A 27,938-nucleotide genomic window follows, 5' to 3' on the forward strand; every position below is an offset into this window, starting at 1 on the left:
TAAAACACTTAACCCTCTGACCACCACTGACTTCTTAATAGATATGGTTTCTTTCAGCCTTTTCATTTGGCTCTTTTAGCATCTGCCACAGCGATCAATCCTTGAATATCAAGATCCTTGCTTTACCTTCTCTAAAAAACCTTCTCTTTTGTCCTGGTCCTCCTGCTTTTTCAGTCTCTTAAGTGTCTTCACTGGCAAACCTGAAACAATAGTATCCCCAGAGATCCATTCTCAGTTCTCTTATCTTGACTCTACTCACTTTCCTTATTAACTATCACCTACCTATATACTGACATCTCAAATCTCAATCTCCATCTTGACTTATCTCCTAAGCTTTAGGCATTTATTTCTAATAATCCACTGAAATCCATTTGATGCTTTTTACACATTTCAACATCCAAATATCCAAAACAGAAAATAAAAAACTTGGTCCTTTCACAACCTGTATTTGTCAAAGCCATCACCATTATCATCACCATTATACAACCTAGGGACTATGAAGCCATTCTTATCGCTGCCCTTTCCTTACAGACCTAAATTATTCATTCTTCTAAATCAACTAAGCCTTGTCTTTATCACTGCTGTTACTTAATTCTTAGAATACACAACCTCTAATCTGGAAAAGTAGGTACCAAAGTGCTAGGGGGTACGCTGAAGTATGAGAAAAGAAGTCTTTATATTTTAATTTTCATCTAACAATCTGACTATAGATTGACACTGGTGCCCTCACTTAGCCCAGGTTAGAAGGTCAGATGTAACACATGGTACACCAGGAATCCTAATGGAAAAATGGGAGCTCTGCAACATATAAGAGTTAATAGTGGGGAGAAACCAAGATGGCGGCATAGGTTAATGCCGGAGTTTGCTGCCTCGAACAACCACTTCAAAAAACAACTAAACGACGGAACGGACATCATCCAGAACCACAGGAAGGCTGGCTGAGTGGAAATTCTACAACTAGGAGGAAAGAGAGTATCATACCCAGACTCAGAGGAGGCACAGTGCTGAAGTGAAATACTGAGGTGCGGAGTGCGAGCAGAGCGGGCTGGCGGCAGAGGGCGCGGTTGTTGTTTTCAATCGGGAGGGAGTTTCAGACTCTGAGCTCCAGATCCGGGCGAGTCTCTAGGGACCCAGACTCAAACGAGAGAAGCGGGACTGTCTGGCTTCGGTCGGAACTCGAAGGCAGCTTTCTCTCCGAGGTTTGCAGCGGTTGCTGGGACTCTGTGAGGCAGAGCCCCTAGGGACAGAACTGAGAGCAGCCATAACTGCTCACTCCGGCCCGCCCTGTAGATCCCCAGGGACCCTCCCCGCCCAAGCCCTGCGCAGAGCCATTTGCCAGATAGCCTCAGGCAAACGCTAGATTAGCACTGCCCTAGAGATCCAGCTCAGAAGCCCTCCCACTGCAGACACAGTGGACTCTCATAGCCAGGTAGCCTGGAGGTCAAATCACTCCCAGTATTGCCGACAACAATCAGGGCTTAACTACAACAAGACTGGGCACAAAGACCACTAGGGGGTGCACCAAGAAAGCATAAAAAATGCAAAGACAAAGAAAAAGGACAAAACTGTCAATGGAGGATATTGAATTCAGAACCACACTTTTAAGGTCTCTCAAGAACTGTCTAGAAGCCGCCGATAAATATAGTGAGATCCTCAAGAAATCTAATGAGACCCTCGATGTTATGATAAAGAACCAACTAGAAATTAAGCATACACGGACTGAAATAACGAATACTATATAGACTCCCAACAGCAGACCAGAGGAGCGCAAGAATCAAGGCAAAGATTTGAAATGCGAAGAAGCAAAAAACACCCAACCAGAAAAGCAAAATGAAAGAAGAATCCGAAAATACAAAGATAGTGTAAGGAGCCTCTGGGACAGCTTCAAGCGTACCAACATCAGAATTATAGGGGTGCCAGAAGAAGAGAGACAGCAAGATATTGAAAACCTATTTGAAGAAACAATGACAGAAAACTTCCCCCACCTGGTGAAAGAAATAGACTTACAGGTCCAGGAAGCACAGAGAACCCCAAACAAAAGGAATCCAAAGAGGACCACACCAAGACACATCATAATTAAAATGCCAAGAGCAAAAGACAAAGAGAGAATCTTAAAAGCAGTCAGAGAAAGAAACTCAGTTACCTACAAGGGAATACCCATACGACTGTCAGCTGATTTCTCAACAGAAACTTTGCAGGCCAGAAGGGAGTGGCAAGAAATATTCAAAGTGATGAATACCAAGAACCTACAACCAAGATTACTTTATCCAGCAAAGCTATCATTCAGAACTGAAGGTCAGATAAAGAGCTTCACAGATAACGAAAAGCTAAAGGAGTTCATCACCACCAAACCAGGATTATATGAAATGCTGAAAGGTATCCTTTAAGAAGAGGAAGAAGAAAAAGGTAAAGATACAAATTATGAACAACAAATACGCATCTATCAACAAGTGAATCTAAGAATCAAGTGAATAAATAATCTGATGAACAGAATGAACTGGTGATTATAATAGAATCAGGGACATAGAAAGGGAATGGACTGATTATTCTTGGGGGGGGAAAGGGGTGTGGGAGATGCGGAAAGAGACTGGACAAAAATCGTGCACCTATGGATGAGGACAGTGGGTGGAAAGTCAGGGCGGAGGGTGAGGTGGGAACTGGGAGGAGGGGAGTTATGGTGGGAAAAAAGAGGAACAAATGTAATAATCTGAACAATAAAGATTTAATTTAAAAAAAAGAGAGAGTTAATAGTGAACTCTTATTCATTTTCAGCATGTTGCAACTTATTTCAGTTCAAGTGTGTGGCACATATTCAGTCAGGTTTTTGGTACATTAATCTGAAATTTTTAAATTAATAAATATATTCTTAAAGAGTTTATTTCAAAATATTGTTTTTTGCTTTTAATTTTTCAATAGTTACACAATGTTAGAACAGTAGTACAAGTCTATAAATTAAAAATTTTTAAACATGTATGTGCATACAATTATCTATTAAGTGCATGGTCAAATAATTAATGGGAATGTGTGGCTGAAACCAGTTTGGCTCAGTGGATAGAGCGTTGGCCTGTGGACTGAAGGGTCCCAGGTTTGATTCTGGTCAAGGGCATGTACCTGGGTTGCGGGCACTTCCCCAGTGGGGGATGTGCAGGAGGCAGCTGATCGATGTTTCTCTCTCATCGATGTTTCTGACTCTCTGTCTCCATTCCTCTCTGTAAAAAATCAATAAAATATATATATATATATATATATATATATATATATATATATATAAAAATGGGGATGTGTGATTAAAAGTTTGAAGACTACTGATCTAGACTACTGCAACAGTCTTCCAAATGTTCTCCAGGACTGGTCTTTCTGTTCTCTCATTCATTCTACACAATGCCATTAGTTATGCTTTTAAATATAGATGTTCCTCATTTGCTCAAAGCCTCCAATGGCTTGCTACTATTTCTGAATTCACAGGCCTTAGCTAACTTTTCAGACTCTAGCTACTCTATTTATACTGGCCTACTTTTCTTACATAAACATGTCTTCCCTTTGCCCATGCTCTCTCAATATGGATTATTCTTTCACCTGGCCCATTCGGCAACTATTCAGCTCAGTTACCATCTTCTATCTTCCCTAACCAAAGGCAGTAATCATTTACACATCAGTGAGGAAGGGAGGAGAGGGACAGAAACATCAATGATGAGAATCATTGATCAGCTACCTCTTGCATGCCCCCTACTGGGGATTGGAGTCAGAAACCTGGGACCCTTCAGTCTGCAAGCCAATGCTCTATCCACTGAGCAAAACCGGCTAGGGCAGTAATCATTACTTTAAAAAAATTTTATTGAATTTATTGGGGTGACACTGGTCAATAAAATTATCATTACTTTTTAATCACAGCACATAATACTCATCTCACAGAACTTGTCACTCCATATAGACTATGATATCCTTATCAGGGATCATGTCTTTATTTAACTTGTTATTTCCAGAACATAGCACAATTTGTACCTGACACAAAACAGGGGCACAATAAATTAAATAGTTAAATGAAAACATAGGAAATATCCAAAAAGTAATCTTTAAGTTTTAAAAGTTACTGCAGGATTTATAATTATAATTCCAGTTAGGGTCCATATATTTTTATTGATTTTAGAGAGAGGAAGGGAAAGGGATATAGAGAGAGAAACATCGATGAGAGAGAAACATCAATGGGCTGCCTCCTGCACACCCCCTACTGGGGATTGAGCCCACAACCTGGGCATGTGCCCTGACCAGGAACTGAACCATGACCTACTGGTTCATAGATCGATGCTCAACCACTGAGCCATGCTGGCTGAGCAGGGTTCATATATTTTTAAATCTAATACCAATAGCATTCTATTTTGGTACAAGCATATGGTAAGTTGAGATAACTGGTTTAAATGGATTTAACTTAGTCTAAGGAAAAAAACTAGAGCAGACCAAAAGTAAACAAAATCAAGGCACATCCATACAACGCAACATTATACAGCTGTTGTTATAATTTAAATCTACACAAATGGATACATGTCAGGAATAAACCCTAAACACTAGTCTCTGATGTTTAGAAATATATTTGTTAATAAATGTTTGAATTTCAGGTATATTGTAATATTAACCAAAAGATTATAATTACTACTGAGTAATTTATTTAGGTGCAACTTGAAAAGAATTTTGATATTTGAAATAATCACTAACTCTTAGCTTTTCTATCTTCCAAGTGATTAGTTAACAAGGACAATTAACTGACATATTATTATTAATTAACATAGTTTGTATGGTACAGTTTCCCCAAGACAGATAAACACTATCCTGTTTGATTTTTCACCAGCAGTGTTTTCTAGGGTACATCCTCAAGTCATTTTAACCAGAAATATGGCTCTCTAGGTATGACACCAAAAGAACAACTGGCAAAATAAAATATTAATTGGACTTCATCAAAATTAAAAATGTGCTTCAAAAGACATCATCAAGAAAATGAAAAGGTAACATGCAGGAAGGGGAAAATGTTCGCAAATCATTTTTAACAATCATTATAATTATCAATCAAAAGGTCACAGAAGGGACTTTTTACTAGAAGGTATAAGGAACTCCAACAACTCAATGAAAAGACAAAAGATCCAACTTAGAAATGGGCAAAGGATTTAAACAGACATGTCTCGAAAAACATAAATGACCAAAGATGCTCAGCATCAGCCATCGGGAAAATGAAAATTAAAATGATAATGAGATACTACTTAACAGACACTAAGATGGCTATAAAAAATAAGACAGATAACAAATGCTGGTAAGGATGTAGAGAAATTGGAATCACTGCACACTGCTAGTGGGAATGTAAAATGATGTAGCCACTTTGGAAAAGAGACTGGCAGTTCCTCAAAAGAGTAAACACAGAGTTACCATATGATTTGACTCTTAGGTATACACCCAAGAGAAATTAAAACACATGTCCACACAAATCCTGTACATGAATATTCATTAATTATTCATATGAGCCAAGAAGTACAAACAACTCACATGTCCCATCAACTGATAAATTGATAAAATACCCATGCAATGGAATATTATCTATATGCTAGAGGCCCAGTGCATGAATTTGTGCACAGATGTGGTTGGGCTGGCCCGGCCCCAATCGGGGCAGATTGGGACCAGGGCTGTTGGGAGGAGGAGACGGTAGGAGGTTGGCCAGCCAGCCTGTCCCAACTGGGGCCTGATCAGGGCCGGGAGGCTATGGGGAGGGGGGCAATTGGCTGGCAGGCCCCGCCCCCAATTAGGGTGGGGGAGCTGGTTGGGGGTGGGGCTGACTGTGGGCAGGGGCTGTGGGCTGGCAGGCCCCACCCCCGAATGGGGAAATTGGGTGGGGCCGGCCGGGGGTGGGGGGGAGTGGAGAGGGGGTGAGCTGAAAAAGGTGGTGGGGGCCCATTGGGGGCAGGGCCTGCCAGGGGGAGGGGCTGCAGCAGGTTGGCCACTGACCCTGGCCCCTATTGGGTTGGGAGGGGTGATCAGGCATAGGGCCGGCTGGGGGAAGGGGCTGTGAGCTGGTTCGCTGGCTGCAGTGGGTGTCATAATGACCAGTCATTCCGGCGTTCCAGTCGCTGGCTTTTTATATACATAGATATAAAAGCCTAAGTGACCATCCAAGTGGTAGCTATGATGCGCACTGACCACCCGGGGACAGATGCTCAATGCAGGAGCTGCTGAGCTGCGGTGACTTGGCAGCAGTGATTCTCAGGTGACGCAATCCAGAACCAGAGAGGAGGGAGCCTTTTTCTGGGATGTGTCACCCGAGAACTGTTCTCTCACAATCTTGAGGGATGTTGGAGAGCCAGTTTCAGCCCGATCCCCGCAGGCCAGGCTGAGGAACCCCACCTGCCGGAGGGACCCCACTCACTCCACAGACGCCCTTCGAGCTGTGGCGCTGCCCTAGGTGGGGCCGGCTGGGGAGGGACCATAGGAGGTTGACTCCAGGGCGTATCCAGACTGTCTTGCCCAGTCCCGCCCCACCGGCCACCTTATAATTAATTTCTTTTCAATGTGCACGAATCCATGCTCCAGGGCACTAGTTCAGTAATGAAGAAGAATGAAGTAGTAACACATGTCATAACTTGGATGAACCTTGAAAATAGGTGAAGTGAAAGAAGTTAGTCACACAAAAGGCCACGCATATTATATAATTCTATTTACATGATATGTCTAGAAAAGGCGAATCTAGAGACAGAAAATAGATTAGTGTTGGCAGGGGCTGAGGAAAGGGAGACATTGAGTAGTGACTACTAATGCATATGGAATTTCCTTTTGGGAGGACAAAATGTTCTAAAATTAGATAGTGGTGATGGTTGTACACCAACTCTGTAAACATACTAAACACCACTGAATTGTACACTTTGAGTGAATTGTATTGTATGTAAATTTTACATCAATCAAGTTGTCATTTTAAAAAAGTATATCCCTTTCTTGGCATACAACCCAATTATAACACTATGCCACTGATATTCCTAACAGCAGAAAAGGAGTTCTCAAATACTCTGATTTAAGATTTCCATTTAAAAGCTAAAATGATATCAATATAGATTTATTTTCTCCTTCTAAAATTCAATCATCAGAATTACATTACATCCATATACAATATGCACAAATACATGGCACTGTCCTTAATCATAACAGTAATTATAATAGCACAATTAATCTAACACTTAATTTATAAAAGAAAATTGAACCCCTTAAAAATTCAACCACATCTACTGTCAACTATTTTATGATTCTTTCAAATCTTTATCTGTGTCCAAAATAGATTTTTTAAATTTTTATTTTTTAAATTTATCTTTATTATTGAAAACTAGAGGCCCAGTGCACGACATTCATGCACTGGGGGTAGGTGGGGGTCCCTCAGCCCGACCTGCACCCTCTCCAATATGGGAGCCCTCAGGTAAGCCCTCTCCAATCTGGGAGTTTCTGTCTGTCTTTGCAATCATATGAGCGAATTGTCTGAGACCCCAACTCAGTTTAGTTTGTTGCTCACAGAATAATAGAGGCATTTTTTTTCTTTGCTCCATTGGTGGAGATTTCCTAGAAGTTGCAGGATATTTTCCCTTTAATTTTTCCCACTCTGATTTTACTTATGTCTTTCACCTTTGCTTTCCCTCCATCCCCCACCGCAACAGTAACTTGCTCCAGGCTCACTTTGCTCTAGTGCAGTGATGGCGAACCTATGACATGTGTGTCAGAGGTGACGCGTGAACTCATTTTTTTGGTTGATTTTTCTTTGTTCAATGGCATTTAAATATATAAAATAAATATCAAAAATATAAATCTTTGTTTTACTATGGTTGCAAATATCAAAAAATTTCTATATGTGACATGGCACCAGAGTTAAATTAGGGTTTTTCAAAATGCTGACACGCCGAGCTCAAAAGGTTCGCCATCACTGCTCTAGTGTCTAGGACAGTGGTTCTCAACCTTCTGGCTCTTTAAATATAGTTCCTCATGTTGTGACCCAACCATAAAATTATTTTTGTTGCTACTTAATAACTGTAATGTTGCTACTGTTATGAATCGTAATGTAAATATCCGATATGCAGGATGGTCTTAGGCGACCCCTGTGAAAGGGTCGTTTGACAGCCAAAGGGGTCGCGACCCACAGGTTGAGAACCACTGGTCTAGGAGATCCGTCTGTCACCAGAACTACGATTCCCAGCATTCCTGGTGCTCCCTGTGCTCTGGTTTTCCCTTCCTGCTCTCTATCTCATGGCCTTCCACTCTGCCAAGTCCTCCAAGCCACCAGCTCTCCCTCTCTGCTCTCTGTCTGGCAGCTTGGGGAGCCAATTTCCCCAAGCCGCTCCACTCTCCGCAGGCTCTCCCGCTCTGCTCTCTGCCTGGCGCCTGTGTATTCAAATTAACCCGTCATCTTTGTTGGGTTAATTTGCATACTCACTTCTGATTGGCTGGTGAGCATAGTGGAGGGACAGTCAATTTACACCTTTCTCTTTTATTATATAGGATATTACAGATGTTCCCTTTTCCCCCCCATTGATGCCCTCCACCCAACCCCTGCCCCATCCAGAGGCCTTTACCCCACTATTGTCTGTGTCCATGGGTTATACATATATGCATATAAGTTCTTTGATTATTCTCTTCCTGCCCCCTACCCTCTAGTTACAATCATGCTGTATATACAATTTTTCCAAAGTATTTCATTATACCATGATTCTAAATAAGTGCATAACTTTCTACTGAAGGTTTATCCCCATATATATTTAGTAGCTGGACAAACTCACATAAAATCTCTAGTTACAGAACTTATACTCTAGGTCATGTTATTTCTAAAAATATCTTATTTTTAGTTATTGAGAGCATTCATTTAAAAAAAATTAGAAACATTTGAAAGCTGCTTAACAAACATGCTCTGTGACCAAATGATCATTTTCAATCAAAATCATTAAATAGGAAAAAAAAAGACACACACACACACACCCAAAGGGGTGAGGAAAGGAAAACCAATAGACAAAGTCTAAAGTAGAGAACCTGACTCACAAAAAGACTCACATGAATTTTTTTCCACGAAAACTCCTCTAACTAAAGTGAAAATTTGTTTTGCTACAACACATCATCCTGCTATTATCATTAATGCCATAGTGCCAAACATCTAAGCTTGTGTCATGTAGACAAGAGAAACCTCATATGTGTTTATTTAAATACTGCTGCATTTTGGCCCATAACTGTTTAGGTAATATTGAAAAGGAATTGTAAAGTTCTATCTAGTTCCTTTTAAATTCCAGAATTCTAGTTATTGAAGTATAAGAATTAAACTAATTTCAGAAGCCAACCAACAACCTTAACTGACTAGTTATGTAGTAATAGTGCAAAAAAGTTAAGACAAATAAAGTATAAAGTTGATTTATGCTAGTTTTAGATTCCATATATAAGTGAAATCATATGGTATTTGTCTTTCTATGTCTGATTTATTTAGCAAAATTCCCTCCAGGTCCATCCAAGTTGTCACAAATGGCAAGGATGTAGTATTTTTTATTGCTAAGTAGTAGTCTATTATATCTATCTATTGATCGATCGATATTCTTCTTTATTCATCCATCAATAGTGCTGTCTCATCATTAAAAGGTGTTCTTTTTACTATAGTTATCCACAATTCTTCCATCATAATTTCCTTTTATATTCCCTGTATTACCTAAACTACAGCCATATACACATACAGACATATAGAGTATTTGGGGAATGTGAGAGAAGAAACTTACTGAGAGCAGTTTGAAAATCCTTTACATACTATATGTACTTGTTCCTATATAAGATTAAGAAACAGTTAGGAATTGAGGATCAGGAGAACAGAAAGCATGAAGCCATGACAAACACCATCTTTACCACGACTATCATCTTAAAGAAAACAATAGATTAAAAATGGCAGCAGAGTAGGAGGATGCTGCATGGTCATGCTCCCAGGAACAAGCTGGAATTACAACTGAAAAAGAGAAGGCGTCCTGAATAATCAACGGAAAACTCACGGGAGAGAACCCTGATACCCAAGGACCGAAGGTGGAGCCGGCATAGAGACTGGTAGGAAGGGCAGAGACGTGACCCACAGAGGGGAACTGAAGTCCCAGAGAGATATCTCAGCTGGTGGTGGGGGGGGGGGGAGGTGCCACTGAAAATTCTGGGATCTAATCCCAGAGCTGGGCTCCCCAGCAGAGAGCACCAAACTGAGGAAGGTATCCATATAACATCAAGCTGTGAAAAGCAGTGGGTTGCTGTCTGCCAGGGAGTGGCAGCTGAAAGTTCAGGCACCCTCTTAAAGGGCCAAGGCACAAACGTTCCCTGTGGAGCCACCCACCTTGTGCTCTGGCAGAGGGAGGGTGAAGTGGACTGGAGCTGTGAGAGCAGAAGACAGCACTGGGGATTCGGGGGACAGAGCTCAGAAGGCAGACACCCCCTCTCCTTGGCTCAGTCATTCCCTCACACAGCCACATAGACATCTGCCTTGCCTGGGGGGATAGACATCTGCCTTGCCTGGGGGGAAGACAGTTGATACACCCTATTGGAAAACACCTTGCCCTGAGGCTGCTTAAGAGATTAAAAGTAACAATTCAAGGAGTAGCAGCTGCTTGTGTAGCCTACCCCCATCCAAGGAACAGCAGCCTCCTGGTCACCATACCCTCTGTCTGAGGAACAGCAGCTGTGTGTGAAGCCTCCCTGCACCAGCCAGAGGAGCCACCACAACTGTGAACAGCACCAACCAGAGGAGCTGCTACCAACTGAGGAGCAACTGCTACCACAACTGCCCAAGGAGCAACCGCAGCCCAAGGAGCCACTGCCACCCAAGGAGCAGCCACTGAACAACTCAACATCTACATATGGTGGTACGATCAAACATGGGTAGACAAAGAAACCCCCAAAGGAAAGAAAAGGAGGACTCGCCAGAAAAGCAGCTAAGTGATACAGAGGCATGCAACATGACAGAAAAAGAATTCAGATTAAGGGTCCTAGAGTGCATAAACCGGATGGAGGAAAAAAATCAACAACTTATGCAAGAAGCAAGAAGAAACAAATGAAAAAAATCAATAAATTATGTAAGAACCAAGAAGAAATGAAGAGTGATATAGCTGCAAAAAAAAAACACCATTGAAAGTTTCAACAGTAGACTAGGAGAAGCAGAGGACCGAATTAGCGAAGTAGAAGACAGGGAAACAAAACACACCCAGACTGAACAGCAATTGGAGAAAAAAAATTAAGACAGGAGGAGAGCCTAAGGGAGCTATGGGACAACATGAAACGAAACAACATACGAATAATAGGGGTGCCAGAACAACAGAAAGAGGAACAAGGGTTAGAAAACCTATTTGAAGAAATAATATCAGAAAACTTCCCAGAGGTGGGGAAGAAAAAAAATCACACAAGCACAGAGAGTCCCAAACAAGGTGAACCCGAAAAGACCTACACCAAGACACATCATAATTACCATGGCAAATGTTCAGGACAAAGAGAAAATCTTAAAGGCTGCAAGAGAGAGTTGGAAAGTTACATTCAAGGGATCTCCCATTAGATTATCAAATGATTTCTCAACAGAAACACATCAGGCCAGAAAAGAATGGACAGAAATTTACAAAGTGATGCAAAGGACTGAATCCAAGAATACTCTATCCAGCAAGGCTATCATTCAAAATTGATGGGGAAATAAGAAGCTTCACAGACAAAAAAAAAAGCTAAGGGAGTTTATCACCTCCAAGCCAGCAATGCAAAGAAATGCTAAAGGGACTGGTGTAAAAAGAAGAAATAGAAAGCTCAGAAAGAAAACAGCCACACAGAAAAAGAAATGGCTACAAACAAGTACCTTTCAATAATAACTTTAAATGTAAATGGACTAAATGCTCCAACCAAAAGACATTGAGTGGCTGAATGGATAAAAAAACATGACCCATACATTTGCTGTCTAAAGGAGACCCACCTAAGAATAAGGGACTCACACTGACTGAAAGTGAAAGGATGGAAAAATATCTTTCAGGCAAATGGAAATGAAAAAAAAGCTGGGGTAGCAATACTTATATCGGACAAAATAGACCTCAAAGTGAAGGCCATAACAAGAGATAAGGAAGGCCACTTCATAATACTAAAGGGATCGATACAACAAGAAGATATAACCCTGATAAACATATATGCACCCAATGCAGGAGCACCCAAATACATAAAAAAACTCCTGGAAGATATCAAAGGAGAGATCGACAACAATAGAATCATAGTAGGGGACTTTAATACACCACTGACAATACTGGATAAATCCTCTAGACAATCAGCAAAGAAACAGCAATCCTAAATGACTCACTAGGATCAGATGGACTTAATTGGCATCTTCAGAACACTTCACCCCAAAGCCACGGAATATACATTCTTCTCAAGGGCTCATGGGACATATTCAAAAATAGACCACATATTGGGTCACAAACAAAGTCTCCCCAAATTCAAGAAGATTTAAATCATACCAACATCTTATCAGACCACGATGGCATAATATTAGAAATAAACTACAATAAAAACAACCCAAAATACTCAAACACTTGGAAGCTGAATAACATGGTATTAAATATTGATTGGGTTACCAATGAGATCAAAGAAGAAATTAAAACAATCCTGGAAACTAATGACAATGAGAACACAACAATCCAAAACCTATGGGACACAATGAAAGCAATCCTGAGAGGGAAGTTTACAGCTCTACAGGCCTACCTCAAAAAACAAGAAAAAAATGATAGTAAATCATCTAACTCTACAACTCAAAGAATTAGAAAGAGAGCAACAAGAAAAGCCCAGAGTGAGCAGAAGGAAGGAGATAATAAAGATTAGAGCCAAAATAAATGACATAGAGACCAAAAAAACCAATACAGAAAATCAATGAAACCAAGAACTGTTTCTTTGAAAGGATAAACAAGATTGACAAACCTCTAGCCAGGCTCACCAAGAAGCAGAGAGAGAGGACCCAAATAAACAAAATTAGAAATGATAGAGGCGAAATAACAACAGACCCCACAGAAGTACAAATGATTGTTAAACAATACTATGGACAACTCTACTCCACCAAATTAGACAACCTGGAGGAAATGGACAAATTCCTAGAAAAATACAACATTCCAAAACTCAATCAGGAAGAATCTAAAAATCTCAACAGGCGAATAACTATGGAAGAACTTGAAGCAGTCATCAAAAAGCTTCCATCAAACAAAAGCCCAGGACCAGACGGCTTCACAGGGGAGTTTTACCAAACATTCAAGGAAGAACTAAAACCTATCCTCCTCAGACTACTACAAAAAATCCAAGAGGAAGGAACACTTCCAAGCTCATTCTATGAAGCCAGCATCACCCTAATGCCAAAACCAGGTAAAGACAACACAATGAACGAGAATTACAGGCCAATATCCCTCATGAACATAGATGTCAAAATCCTCAACAAAATCTTAGCAAATCAGATCCAGCAGTACATCAGAAAGATCATACTCCATGACAAAGTAGGATTTATCCCAGGGATGCAAGGATGGTACAATATCCAAAAATCAATAAATGTGATATATCACATAAACAAACTGAAAGAAAAAAAACACATAGTCATATCAATTGATACAGAAAAAGCAATTGACAAAATCCAACACCCATTTTTCATAAAAACTCTCAGCAAGGTGAGAATAGAAGGATCATACCTCAACATAATAAAAGCCATATATGACAAACCCACAGCCAACATCATACTCAATGGACAAAAACTAACACCATTTCCCCTAAGAACAGGAACAACACAGGGATGCCCACTCTCACCACTCCTGTTCAACATAGTACTGGAAGTATTAGCCATTGCAATTAGACAAGAAGAAGAAATAAAAGGCATCAAAATTGGAAAAGAAGAAGTAAAACTGTCCTTATTTGCAGATGACATGATATTATACATAAAAAACCCTAAAGACTCCATCAAAAAACTATCAGACTTAATAAATGAATTTGGCAATGTAGCAGGATACAAAATTAACGCCAAGAAATCTATGGCATTTCTATACACCAATAGTGAACTTACAGAAAGACAGACTAAAAAAACAATCCCATTTACCATTGCACCAAAAAAATTATTTACCTAGGAATAAACTAAAGAGGTAAAAGATCTCTACTCAGAAAACTACAGGATGTTGAAAAAAGAGATAGAGGAAGACATAAACAGATGGAAGAACATATCATGTTCTTGGATTGGTAGAATCAACATCATTAAAATGTCCATACTACCCAAAGCAATCTATAAATTCAACGCACTTCCCATTAAAATACCAATGGCATATTTCACAGGCCTAGAACGAACTCTCCAAAAATTCATCTGGAATAAAAAGACCCCGAATAGCTGCAGCGATCCTGAGAAAGAACAAAGTAAGTGGGATCTCAATACCAGATATCAAGCTGTATTACAAAGCCACTGTTCTCAAAACTGCCTGGTACTGGCACAAGAACAGACATATAGATCAATGGAATAGAATAGAGAGCCCAGAAATCAGCCCGAACCAATATGCTCAATTAATACTTGACAAAGGAGGCAAGAACATACAATAGAGTCAAGATAGTCTCTTCAATTAATGGTGTTGGGAAAATTGGACGGATACATGCAAGAAAATGAAACTAGACCACCAACTTACACCATACACAAAAATAAACTCAAAATGGATAAAGGACTTAAATGTACGACGGGAAACCATAAAAATACTAGAAGAATCCAAAGGCAACAAAATCTCAGACATATGCCGAAGCAATTTCTTCACCGATACAGCTCCTAGGGCATTGGAAACTAAAGAGAAAATAAACAAATGGGACTACATCAAAATAAAAAGCTTCTGCACAGCAAAAGAAACCATCAACAAAACAACAAGAAAGCCCACTGCGTGGGAAAACATATTTGCCAATGTTATATCTGATAAGGGTCTAATCTCCAAAATTTATAGGGAACTTATACAACTTAACAAAAGGAAGATAAAAAATCCAATCAAAAAATGGGCAAAGGACCTAAATAGACACCTTTCAAAAGAGGACATTCAGAAAGCCAAGAGACATATGAAAACTTGCTCAAAGTCACTAATCAATCATCCGAGAGATGCAAATCAAAACAACAATGAGGTACCATCTCACACCTGTCAGACTGGCTATCATCAACAAATCCACAAGTGACAAGTGCTGGAGAGGATGTGGAGAAAAAGGAACACTCGTGCACTGCTGGTGGGAATGCAGACTGGTGCAGCCACTATGGAAGACAGTATGGAGTTTCCTCAAAACACTAAAAATGGAACTCCCATTTGACCCAGTGATCTCACTTCTAGGAATATATCCCAAGAAACCAGAAACACCAATCAGAAAGGATATATGCACCCATATGTTCATAGCAGCACAATTCACCATAGCTAAGATCTGGAAACAGCCTAAGTGCCCATCAGTAGATGAATGGATTAGAAAACTGTGGTACATCTACACGATGGAATACTATGCTGCTGTAAAAAAGAAGGAACTCTTACCATTTGCAACGGCATGGGTGGAACTGGAGAGCATTATGCTAAGTGAAATAAGCCAGTCAATGAAGGAAAAACACCACGTGATCTCACTCACTCATGGATAATAAAGACCATTATAAACTTATGAACAAAAATAGATAGAGGCAGAGCTGCCTCGAACAGACTGTCAAACTACAGCAGGAAAGCCGAGGAGGGTTGAGGGGCGGGGTAAGAGATCAACGAAGGACTTGTATGCATTCATATAAGCATAACCAATGGACATAAGACACTGGGGAGTAGAGGAGGCCGGGGGATTGTTATGGGTGGGGAAAAAAGGAGACATATGTAATACTCTTTATAATACTTTAAGCAATAAAACAATAAAAAAAAACAATAGAAAAGGGTAAATAAGGTGCGGTGGGGAGATAAAAGATATAGTACCTAAAATCAAAGGAAAAAACTGCTCAGCCTGATTTCAAAAACATCTAAAGATGACTTGGACCTTTTCTATCATCACAGAGAGAATATTCATATACTGTAACATGAATATTCATATATTCATGTTACAATGGAAAATTTTCAGGGCTATTAGAAGATTTTATCTACTAACACATCTCTTAAGTACAATCAATTTCAAAACAAATTACCATGTGTTCTTAGTCAAACTGCTAGACATTATCATTGTTATTTGGATATACAAGATAAGCAATTATTATGGCAAAGACAAATACCAACAGCAAAAAATCTCCATGCTTCATGATTCTTACCTGTTCACTCTCCTAGGACACTTGTCTGGTTTAATATCTACCTCATAGAGGTAGACATCAATCTTTGGGATTTCAACTTGAAAACAGTTAGCCAGCAATTTAATGGGTTTGCCCATGGTGCCATAGCCAGGTCTTCTGGGCACCATGAGTAGGGGCTGGGCCCCAACGGGTCCTGCAACAGAAAGGGGGAAATAACACCGTTACAGACTACACTGGATAATCTTGTCAATCAGAGTATGTTAGAACTTTAAATAAATTGGGTAATGGGGCTGAAGCCTACTGCTGAAAGATAACAATTTCTAGCATCTCTACTTCTTTCCTCCCCAAATTATTCTCCTTATTAAAACAAACATACATATAAACAAACAAAACCCTGGGTGCTCCTGGAAAATTGTTTTGGAAGGGGTAGAAAGAAGGGAGAGCGATCACACAAACTCAGGAGAACATGTAAAAACACAAATCAGATCCAAAGAGTGTGATACCTAGAGCATAACAAACTCAGAAAGTAGAATAAGAATAAATGAACAAAATAAAAACAATATACAATAAAAAGTATCAGCAAAGCACAGAATCAATTATTTGAAAAGATAAATAAAATCTATAAATCCCAGGCAACACTGATTTTTAAAATAGGAGAATTGGCTTAAATAATCAATGTAAGTGTGTGGGGATCATATAACTACAGATACTGAAGATGTTATAAACAGTGTTAATCAATTTAAAGGTTTGATGAAAAAGATATATATATATATATATATATATATATATATATATATATATATATAGCGCTTACTTACACACAAAAATATGTAAAATATGAAAAGTCCTCTGTTGGCAGAAATGTAAAATGGTACAGTTGCTTTGGAAAACCATATGGTGGTTCCTTAAAACATTAAAAATAGAATAACTATAAGATTCAGCAATTCTATTTCTGGGTACCTACCAAAAAACAATGAAAGCAGGGTGTTGAAGAGATCATTATATACCTATGCTCACAGCAGCATTAGTCACAATAGCCAAAAGATGGAAGCCACCTCAATGTCCACTGATGGATAAGTGGATAAACAAAATATGGTATATACGTACAATGGAATATTAGCCTTAAAAAGAAATGAAATTCTGACACATGCTACAACATAGATGAACCTTGTAGATTTATACTACGTGAAATAAGTCACAGAAACACACTGTATGATTCCTATTATTAATACTACAAAGTGGAAGGATGGTTGCCAGGGACTGGGGGAAAAGGAGAAAGGGGAATTGATGCTTAATGGGTATAGTTTCAGTTTTGCAAGCTGAAAACAGATCCGGACACTAGCTGCACAACAATGTGAATGTAGTACTTATATACTATGAACTGTACACTTAAAAACTGCTAACATGGGCCCTGGCTAGTGTGCTCAGTTGTTAGAGTTTTGGCCCACACACTAAAGAGTGGAGGATTCGATTCCCAGTCAAGGGCACATACTTGGGTTGCAAGTCCGATCCCCCAGACCCCAGTTGGGATGTGTGCAGTGGGCAACCAATCAATTGATGTGATCTTTCACATCAATCTCTCTCACACACATAAATCTCTCTCTCCGTCCCTCCCTCTCTTCCATTCTAAGAATCAATGGAAAAAATATTCTTGGATGAGGATTAACAACAACAACAAAAAACTGCTAAAATGGTAAATTTAACATTATGTATATTTTATCACAGTTAAAAAAAAACAACAACTAAGTGATACCTAACATTAAGTTTTTAAAGCTCAAAATGTTGTAGCTTTGTTAAAGTTCAAATGATAAATTCACTTAATAACTATTATCTCTGAATGAACTTATATTTAAATATCTGAGGCCTATAACTATTTGAAAAAAATGAAATCCACAAAAATATCCAGCAATTCCACTTCTGGGTATTTAGCTGAAGAAAATAAAAACACTAACTTGATGCTCAGCCGGCATGGCTCAGTGGTTGAGCATCAATTAATGAACCAGGAGGTCATGATTTGATTCCTGATCAGGGCACCTGCCTGGGTTTTGGGCTTGATCCCCAGTATGGGACCATAAAGAAGGCAGCCGAACGATGATCCTCTTTCTCTCATCATTGATGTTTTTGTCCCTCCCTCCCTCTTACTTCCTCTCTGAGATCAATAAAAATATGTTTAACAACAACAAAAAGAAATAAGAGAAAAACATTGGTTGTATGACACAGTTTTGCTAAATCTCAAGTATTTATTTTAAACAATGAGTAGCCAAAGAAAGTCAATATGAACAGACAATGACAGAAAACTACAGAAACTCCAAATACAGAAAGGCTGTTCATGCATTCAAACAGCATAACCATTATGGTTGAAAAACCACACAATATTCTTTCTCACATGTTTTGTTATTGAGCCAAGAATGAGTGTCTATTAAGTATCCTATACAACTAAAATAGAAGTAGGAATCTCTGGTGAATGTTGCTCAGCTCCCAAAAAACTGAGACTAAAGAGGTTTGGAAAGGATAGTATTCTTTTCTTTCAAAAAAAATTTTTTTGTTATATATTTTTATTGAGTTTTTTACAGAGAGGAGGGGAGAGGGACAGAGAGTCAGAAACATCGATGAGAGAGAGAGACATCGACCAGCTGCCTCCTACATGCCCCCACCCCCCCACCCCCCCCACTGGGGACACGCCCGCAACCAAGGCACATGCCCTTGACTGGAATCGAACCTGGGACCCTGCAGTCCGCAGATCGGTGCTCTATCCACTGAGCCAAACCAATCAGGGCAAGGATAATATTCTTTTTTTTTTTTTTGGCCAAACTGGTTTAATTTTATTAATTAAATCTTTATTGTTCCAATTATTACATTTGTTCCTTTTTTTTCCCCCCATAACTCCCCTCCACCCAGTTCCCACCCCACCCTCCGCCCTCACTGTCCTCATCCATAGGTGCACGATTTTTGTCCAGTCTCTTCCTGCATCCTCCTCACCCTTTCCCCCCCCCCCAAGAATAGCCAGTCCACTCCCTTTCTATGCCCCTGATTCTATTATAATCACCGGTTCATTCTGTTCATCAGATTATTCAATTGATTTTCAGATTCTCTTGTTGATAGATGTGTATTTGTTGTTCATAATTTGTATCTTTACCTTTTTCTTCTTCTTCCTCTTCTTAAAGGATACTTTTCAGCATTTCATATAATACTGGTTTGGTGGTGGTGAACTCCTTTAGCTTTTTCTTATCTGTGAAGCTCTTTATCTGACCTTCAATTCTGAATGATAGCTTTGCTGGATATAGTAATCTTGGTTGTAGGCTCTTAGCATTCATCACTTCGAATATTTCTTGCCACTCCCTTCTGGCCTGCAAAGTTTCTGTTGAAAAATCAGCTGGCATTCGTATGGGTACTCCCTTGTAGGTAACTGAGTTTCTTTCTCTGGCTGCTTTTAAGATTCTCTCTGTCTTTTGCTCTTGGCATTTTAATTATGATGTGTTTTGGTGTGGTCCTCTTTGGATTCCTTTTGTATGGGTTTCTCTGTGCTTCCTGGACTTGTAAGTCTATTTCTTTCACCAGGTAGGGGAAGTTTTCTGTCATTATTTCTTCAAATAGGTTTTCAAGATCTTGCTCTCTCTCTTCTTCTGGCACCCCTATAATCCGGATGTTGGTGCGCTTGAAGCTGTCCCAGAGGCTCCTTATGCTATCTTCGTATTTTTGGATTCTTTTTTCATTTTGCTTTTCTGGTTGGGTGTTTTTTGCTTCTTCATATTTCAAATCGTTGACTTGATTCTTGCAATCCTCTAGTCTGCTGTTGGGAGTCTGTATGATACTCTTTATTTCAGTCAGTGTATGCTTAATATCTAGTTGGTCCTTTATCACAACCTCGAGAGTCTCATTAGATTTCTTGTAGATCTCATTAAGTTTATTGGTAGTTTCTAGAAAATTCTTGAAAAACCTTAAAAGTGTGGTTCTGAACTCTATATCCAGTAGTTTGCTTTCCTCCATTTCTGTCATTTGTGTCCTTTTTCTTTGTCTCTGCATTTTTTATGCTTCCCTGTGTTGATAAAGTCGTTTTCTGTGCTGAGTGTCCTCTAGGGCCCAGTGGTTCGGCCTCCCCAATTACCTGAGGAGGACACTCTTGGTGCACCCCCTTGTGGTCTTTGTGCACAGTCTTGTTGTAGTTAAGCCTTGATTGTTGTAGTTATCACTGGGAGGAATTGACCTCCAGGCCAATTGGCTGTGAGAATCAGCTGTGTCTGCAGTGGGAGAACTTCTGTGCTGGAGACACCCCTCCGGGGCAAGACTTGCTTCAATGGGGCTTTGGTGCTCACTGAGTCTGCCCCCTGAGTGTGTCCTTTATGTTTCCACGGAGCTACAAACTGGATGGTCCCACTCTGACCTCTGGGTTTCCTGGATCCTGGATCTCTAGGAGGTGCTAATCTAGCCTTTGCCTGAGGCTATCCAGCAAAAGCCTCCCTGAAGGGCTTGGGTGGGGCAGATCCCATGCGATCAACAGTGCGGGGCTAGCAGTTATGGCTGCTCTCAATCCAGCCCTCAGAGGCTCTGCTTCTCAGTGTACTGGCAATGGCTGCAAGCCCCTCTGAGAGAAAGCTGCCCTCAAGTTCCGACCGATGCCAGACAGTCCCACTTCCCCGGTATGAGTCTGGGTCCCTAGAGACTCGCCCGGAACTGGAGCTCAGAGCCTGAGACTCCCTCCTGATTGAAAATGACAACCTCGTCCTCAGCCGCCAGCCCGCTCCGCATGCACCTCCGCACCTTAGTATTTTACTTCCGCACTGTGCCTCCTCTGAGTCTCGGTATGCTTTTTTCTTTCCTTCTAGTTGTAGAATTTCCACTCAGCCAGCCTTCCTGTGGTTCTGGATGATGTCCGTTCTATCTTTTAGTTGTATTTTTGAAGTGGTTGTTCGAGGCAGCAATCTCCTGTGTTTACCTATTGCGCCATCTTGATTTTCCCAGGATAATATTATTAAGTAAATTATCTTTTTAGTTTTACCATTATGAAAACAGAACTATCACTTGTCTTTTTTCTCTTTATCCATTAAAACAAACAACAATGAAGAAAAAAAAACTTCCAAGTTACTTAAGGTCCTAATCCTATATAATCCTATATAATCAAGCCCTAACATGCAAATAGACTGAATGGCAGAACGACCAGTCACTATGATGCACAGTGACCACCAGGGGGCAGACTCAACGCAGGAGCTGTCCCCGTTGGTCAGTGTGGGAGCGCCACTCAGCCAGAAGCCAGGTTGACGCCTCTCCCGCCTCCACGGCAGCGCTAAGAAGCAGCAAGCCTAGTGGTAAGGAGCAGCAAGCAGGTGGGCGGTAAGGAGCAGTAAGGATCCCGGACTGTGAGAGGGATCCCGGACTGCAAGAGGGATGTCTGCCTGACAGCTTAGGCTGATCCCCAGGGGGAGATCCCCTGAGGGGTTCTGGGTAGGCAGACATCCCCCGAGGGGTCCCAGTCTGCGAGAGGGTACAGGCTCGGCTGAGGGACACCCCACCCCTCCCCCCCGCCCATGCACAAATTTCATGCACCCGGTCTCTAGTTTTAGGTATAAGAAAATGTTTTGTAAAATTAACAAAATATTTAATTCACCTTTCAAGTAGACCCTCAAGTATTTTAAGACTATGGAAACCAATGTGAAAAAATATAGTTGTGATATAAAGCAACATAGTATTAAACTAGAATCTAATAGCTTATGACAATTTGGCAAGAATTCTACTTTGAGCTAGGGTTTTTCCATATACAACAGAGAATTCTTCCAGGAAATGCGTCCGCTCCACAGGGCCCTAGACTTCTGTCTAAGCATACTATCAGGCCAGGCTTACAAAATCAAATACATACAATGTTCCCAGTGGAAAAAAATAGATATAAATTAATTCTAAAATACCAACTTATTATATAACATTCGAAGCAAAATTAAGTAGTATCTAAAAATCATTTCATTCATTCTAACTGCTTTCCTAAATTACTTAATGTCTTAAATATTTTTAAACTAATAGATTAATTTGGAATTTGGTTTAAAAATTTAAAGAGTGGTTATATCAGGGGGATGGAATCATGAGTCTTAATCATGTTAAATGAATTATATCAGGGTTACGTATATGTTCTTTTTTCCTGTAAAGTCTGTTTAGAAGAAAAAAGTTATTACTTGCCTCCTTTTTAGTTTTTCCCCAGGGTATTCTATCAACTGTCAGAAAAATTAAATTTTAAAACAAAAATTAAAGTAATCTTGTATATTTTTATAAAAGTATAAATAAATTCAATTTGCTGCCAATCAAGAACAGCAAATAATAGAAAAAAAATGTTTTAATGGCCACTCTAGAGAAGCACAAAGTAAAATTTAAGTGACAACCAAGTTTAAAAAACAAAAACCAAAAACTCTCCATGTTCAAAATTCATGCCCTCCCAGGGCAGCATTTTTATATTTTTTCAAGGCAAAATTCTACAAGAGAGAAAAATTTATATAATAAAAACATTTCCCAAAGTGATAAAAGATTTATTTTATATATTCAACTGACAACCTAACAGCATTATATTATTTTGTATTTTGAATCCACTTTTACCAACCTCATTTAAGTCAAACTTCCATACATAAAATTTTGTTTCTTTGGAACTTGTTCTCAAATGAGTTTTCTTAATTTTTATTATTAAAGAATGCAGAGCCCTAAAACAACTATTGTTCAAACACGAATTTAAAAGTACAACTAAGAAACATAGTCTATTCACTTTTGCAAGACTATATAAGACAATTACCAAACTTTTCAAATCAATTTGCGTATCATTAACTTAAGGTAAAAGTAAAATTTTTTTCTTCTATTGGTAGAATAGAAGACTAGTAGAATTCCATCAGCCCTAAACAGTAGTCTGACTTTACCTAAAAAAACCGGTTTGGCTCAGTGGATAGAGCGTCGGCCTGCGGACTGAAAGGTCCCAGGTTCGATTCTGGTCAAGGGCATGTACCTGGGTTGCGGGCAAATCCCCAGTGGGGGATGTGCAGGAGGCGGCTGATCGATGTTTCTCTCTCATCGATGTTTCTGACTATCTCTCTCCCTTCCTCTCTGTAAAAAATCAATAAAATATATTAAAAAAAAAAACAACAACAACAAAAAACTAGAATAGTATGGTCTTAAAAAATAGCTCCTCGGGAGAAGTAAAACCTCAATGAATATTTCTGTTTCCCCTACCCCCACTTTATTTGGAAATAAAACATAACATATACTCTTAGTCCAGCTGTAATTAAACCATAAAAAATAGGATTTCCTTAGAAGTTCTCCTAACTAAGGAATGATAGGCTCAAATCCTGTTATTATTATTTAAAAACCAATTGTGCCAGTTTTATTTAAATAAAAGTTCACAAAGTACTAGGTCAGTAGTTTGTATAGGATATCCTTAAAAATCATTTAAAAGATTTCATGCAAAGGGAAGAACAGAGAAATATTAACTTTTAGTGAGGAATGATTCACCAAGAGACAATTACATAATATTTGTATTCAAAGGCTCTGATGTGAATAAATTTAAGTTTTCTATGTATCCACTTAACAATTAGAAATTAAAATATCTTGTCATAAGAGGTCTGAGGATAATCACACATAAGAGAAACTTAGAAAAGACTTGGAGAGCCAAGATCCAACATTGATTTCATAGACAATTAAAGAACATTTACATTTAAAATGATTAAAGATTTTAGATGCAAAATCCACTTGGGATGCTAAACACACAATACAATATACAGATGATGTATTATAGAATTGTATACCTGAAACCTATATAATTTTATTAACCAACTAGAGGCCTGGTGCACAAATTCATGCATGGGTGGGGTCCCTCAGCCGGCCGACAATTGAGGCCTATACCCTGCCCCCGCCCCCCACCCGCCCCGCTGGCTGGGGGGAGGGGCCATGGGAGGTTGGCTGTGGGAGAACACTGACCACCAGGGGGCAGCTCCTGCATTGAGCGTCTGCCCCTTGGTGGTCAGTGCACATCATAGCGATGGGTCGACTGGTTGTTCCGGTCATTCAGTCGTAAAGGTTACTTAGGCTTTTATAGATACAGAAAATAGATGTCACTCAATAAATTCAATAAAAAGTAAATGCTAAGCACTAATCGGTTTGGCTCACTGGATAGAGCGTTGGCCTGTGGACTGAAGGGTCCCAGGTTCGATTCCAGTCAAGGGCATGTGCCGTGATTGCGGGCACATCCCCAGTGGGGAGTGTGCAGGAGGCAGCTGAATGATGTTTCTCTCTCATTGATGTTTCTAACTCTCTGTCCCTCTCCCTTCCTCTCTGTAAAAAATCAATAAAATATATTTTTTTTTAAAAAAGTAAATGCTAAGTTAAAATAAAAATTTAAACCAAACAATATATCTGTCAAATTCTTAATTTAAAACAGAGTTGCACATCTTCCCTAATATATAGTTTTAATTTCATGTGCAGCAAAAATTGCATGTAAGTTTCGGGAAGAATGAAAATTTTGTTTTTGATGATGACACCCTTAAGACAATTATACCTTGTCTTCATTTGAGATTATAGTCAATCATGTATAAACTGCACTTAAACTTTGCATTTCAAGATGTCTAATTCTTAGCTCAAGAATTCACAGGAGCATTTACTGAATCATACTTGGCTAGTTGGACCAGTTGACTAGGTGGTTTGACTTTAGAAGGATTTTCTAAGATGTTGTTCATATATTGGGCATAATTTCATATAAAAAACCCCAAGAAGGAAAAAAAATCTTTGAAATTTTTTTGAAATATTTAAAAAGTATTAGGATGATTAACAAAGTGTTTTTAAGTTTTATGTTTTGTTTTCCAGGCTTGACAACAGGATAGTTACGTAAAAATCACCTATATCCACAAATCATCACATTCTCTAAAAAGTATAGTAGCAAGTTAAAAAAAAAAGGCAGGATACAGTTTTGGAAAAACACAAACTAATGATAAACAAATAAGAGTCTAAAACTTTTCACAATCTAGACAAACTTTCCCTTTTTAAGAAGATATGAAGCCGGGTTGGTGGTGTGGCTCAATGGTTGAATGAAGACCCATGAACTAGGAGGTCACAGTTGGATTCCCAGTCAGGGCACATGCTGGGTTTCCAGCTCCATCCCCATTGTGGGGCATGCAGGAGACAGCTGATTAATGATTCTCTCTCCTCATGATGTTTCTGTCTCTCTCTCCCTCCCCCTTCCTCTCTGAAATCAGTAAATAAGTAAATATATATACTTAGAGAGAAAAACACTTTAAAAAAGGACAAATGAAGAAGGCAAAATAAATATTTTTAATGGAGGGTGCAAAAGAGAAATGGCACAAATTGATTAGAGAAAACTCCATATAATACGACTTGTAATAAAACTCTCCATCCCACCTCTACCATTGGAATGCTTTTGCACCTACTTTACAATTATACTCTTTAACCTAGTCAATAAATTATTTAACATTAAACCACCAGTTTCTTTTATATAAGCTTTTCTTTTTCTTTTTTTCTTTTTTTTAAATATATTTTATTGACTTTCTACAGAGAGGAAGGGAGAGAGACAGAGAGTTAGAAACATCGATGAGAGAGAAACATCGACCAGCTGCCTCCTGCACATCTCCCACTGGGGATGTGCCCGCAACCCAGGTACATGCCCCTGACCGGAATCGAACCTGGGACCCCTCAGTCCGCAGGCCGACGCTCTATCCACTGAGCCAAACCGGTTTCGGCTATATAAGCTTTTCTTATCTCATATTCAGGCACCTCCCAAATTGGCAAAGTGAGGTATGAAATTCAGGGGCTTATGATACCATTAGTAACAAGACACCCTCTGCCCCACCAATATTTTGAAAATTAATTTATAAGTCTGTGACAATCTGGATGAAGCAAACTTACAAATTTAGCATGTCAAGTATGAATGATCCTTTGGAAAGCAAACTGTTATGTAATGTCTACTTTATGTTCCTCAATTACTTAAGAGCCATAAAGATCGCTTTTTTCTTCTAAGATAAATGCTGCCCAAATTGCATTTTTTCCTCAAGACCATCATTTTTCCCAAGGAGAGAAAGTGGTTTTCTTAAGTGCCAAATTTCCAGGAATATGACAACTCTTCTCTAGGGAACAGAGAATGAAAAATAAAATACTGTCAGCAATTTTAAGATTCACCTCCTCACGCCAGCAACGATCCAGCCTGATATGACATTCCCAAGAGCCTCAAGAACTTACAGGGTAGGGCAAAAGTAGGTGTACAGTTGTGAGGACGCGAAAACAGTTTATTCTTGTTTATTAATTATTGTATTATTTTCCATACGGAAAACTGTAAACCTACTTTTGCCCCACCCTGTATATACCAGGCTGCCACGGACATCAGGAGAGAGCTTGGGGATGGAAGAAATGCCATATTGCATTTGACGCTGCACTAAACCCAAACTTAATCCTCGTCTGTACTATCTACATAACCACGTTAAGAGGTAAGTAATAGGCGCCCAGCGCCTCGACGGGAACACACACCGTTACATCCCCAACCCGAATACGAAAGCGATGGCAAACCCTTCTGCACTCCAGGAGGTTCACCGCCTGGAGCGCCCCAAACTTCAATCCTGTAAGCAGTGTCCCCTCCCCGCAGTTTCGCCCACTCGGTGGCTCCGGGGAACTGCGGCGGGGCTACGCGGAGGTGGAGGAGGGGCCGGCGGAGGGGAGGAGACGCCCGGACCTCGGACCTCGCACACCGGGGCCGGGGCTGTGGGAACGACGATGCTCTGGGGACACCCCCGCTGACCCGGCCAACAGCTCTGACACTCACCTGCGGAGCCGATTTCCATTCATGGAGCTGGGGGGAGTGCTTCGAGCGAGAAGGGCGCCCGCCACTGGGGGCTAGGCGGCGGCGCAGGGGGCGACGCGGTGCGACAGGCAGTCTCACTTGGCCACGGGGCGGGTGGCCACAGTCTCTTCTCAGTAACCGCGGCGAGAACTCTCCTCGGGAGGAGCCGCCGGCGAGAGGCAGCACGCGACTAGGAGAGAAGCGCGAGACGGGAGGTGAGCTCGGCGAGATACTTGCGTCGCCCGTGGCCGCTCACGCTCCCATTGCCTCTCCACGACTGCGGCGCCGCCGCCGACCTCCCCCGGGGCCGGCCCAGGAAGTCCGCTTGCGTCAGTTCCGCTGCTCTGGCTAGCCCGACACCCAGGCCTCGCGGTCCCGAGCCGTGCGGGCGCGTCGTCCGTGCGAGCAATGCAGGGGCGGCGGGGAGCTGGCGCCCAGTCTGGGCGGGGCCTGGGACTCAAAGCGGCGGGGTGCGGGCGGGGCCGGCCCTTCTACGGCCTTCCGCTGGTTTGTGCCAGCCCGAGACAGTCGCAGGGACTACGCTCCTAGCTCCACCCGGTCTGCCTGAGACGACGTCGCGGAGGGCGGCGTAGCTTCTCTGGGGAGGAGCCTACCTGGAAGGGGCTGGTCCGAGGTGCGGGCCCGGACCTGCAGCTGAGGGCCCCAGCAGAGCAAGGCTTGGGCTGGGCCGCCCTCATCGCTGAGTCCCTCCCTCCCGCCGTTTGGGCGGCCCCACGCGCCTCCTCAGCAGGCGATCAAGTAACCGCCACTGATCACTCTTAAGTCTATGCTTTGCTTTGTCGACTTTTTTTTTTTTGGGGGGGGGGGGGGAATGTACCATTTCGCTTGGGAAAGGATGATTAAGAAACAGGA

The 27,938-nt window shown here is 40.7% G+C and overlaps 1 protein-coding gene across 1 annotated transcript in view; it reads right to left on the reverse strand.

Moving 5' to 3' along the window:
- Window positions 1-27,938, reverse strand: part of LOC308515733 (protein argonaute-3) — a 126,804-nt gene that overhangs the window by 87,932 nt on the left and 10,934 nt on the right. The window contains exons 2-3 of the mRNA XM_081086302.1: window positions 27,048-27,255; window positions 16,286-16,457 (exon numbers count right to left, since the gene is read on the reverse strand). Of these exons, the coding sequence (XP_080942428.1) occupies window positions 16,286-16,457; window positions 27,048-27,066 (191 nt within the window). The 5' untranslated portion in view covers window positions 27,067-27,255. The remainder of the gene's footprint in view (window positions 1-16,285; window positions 16,458-27,047; window positions 27,256-27,938) is intronic.

This window comes from Myotis nattereri (assembly GCF_964212035.1).
Source record: "Myotis nattereri genome assembly, chromosome: 3".
Taxonomy (NCBI): domain Eukaryota; kingdom Metazoa; phylum Chordata; class Mammalia; order Chiroptera; family Vespertilionidae; genus Myotis; species Myotis nattereri.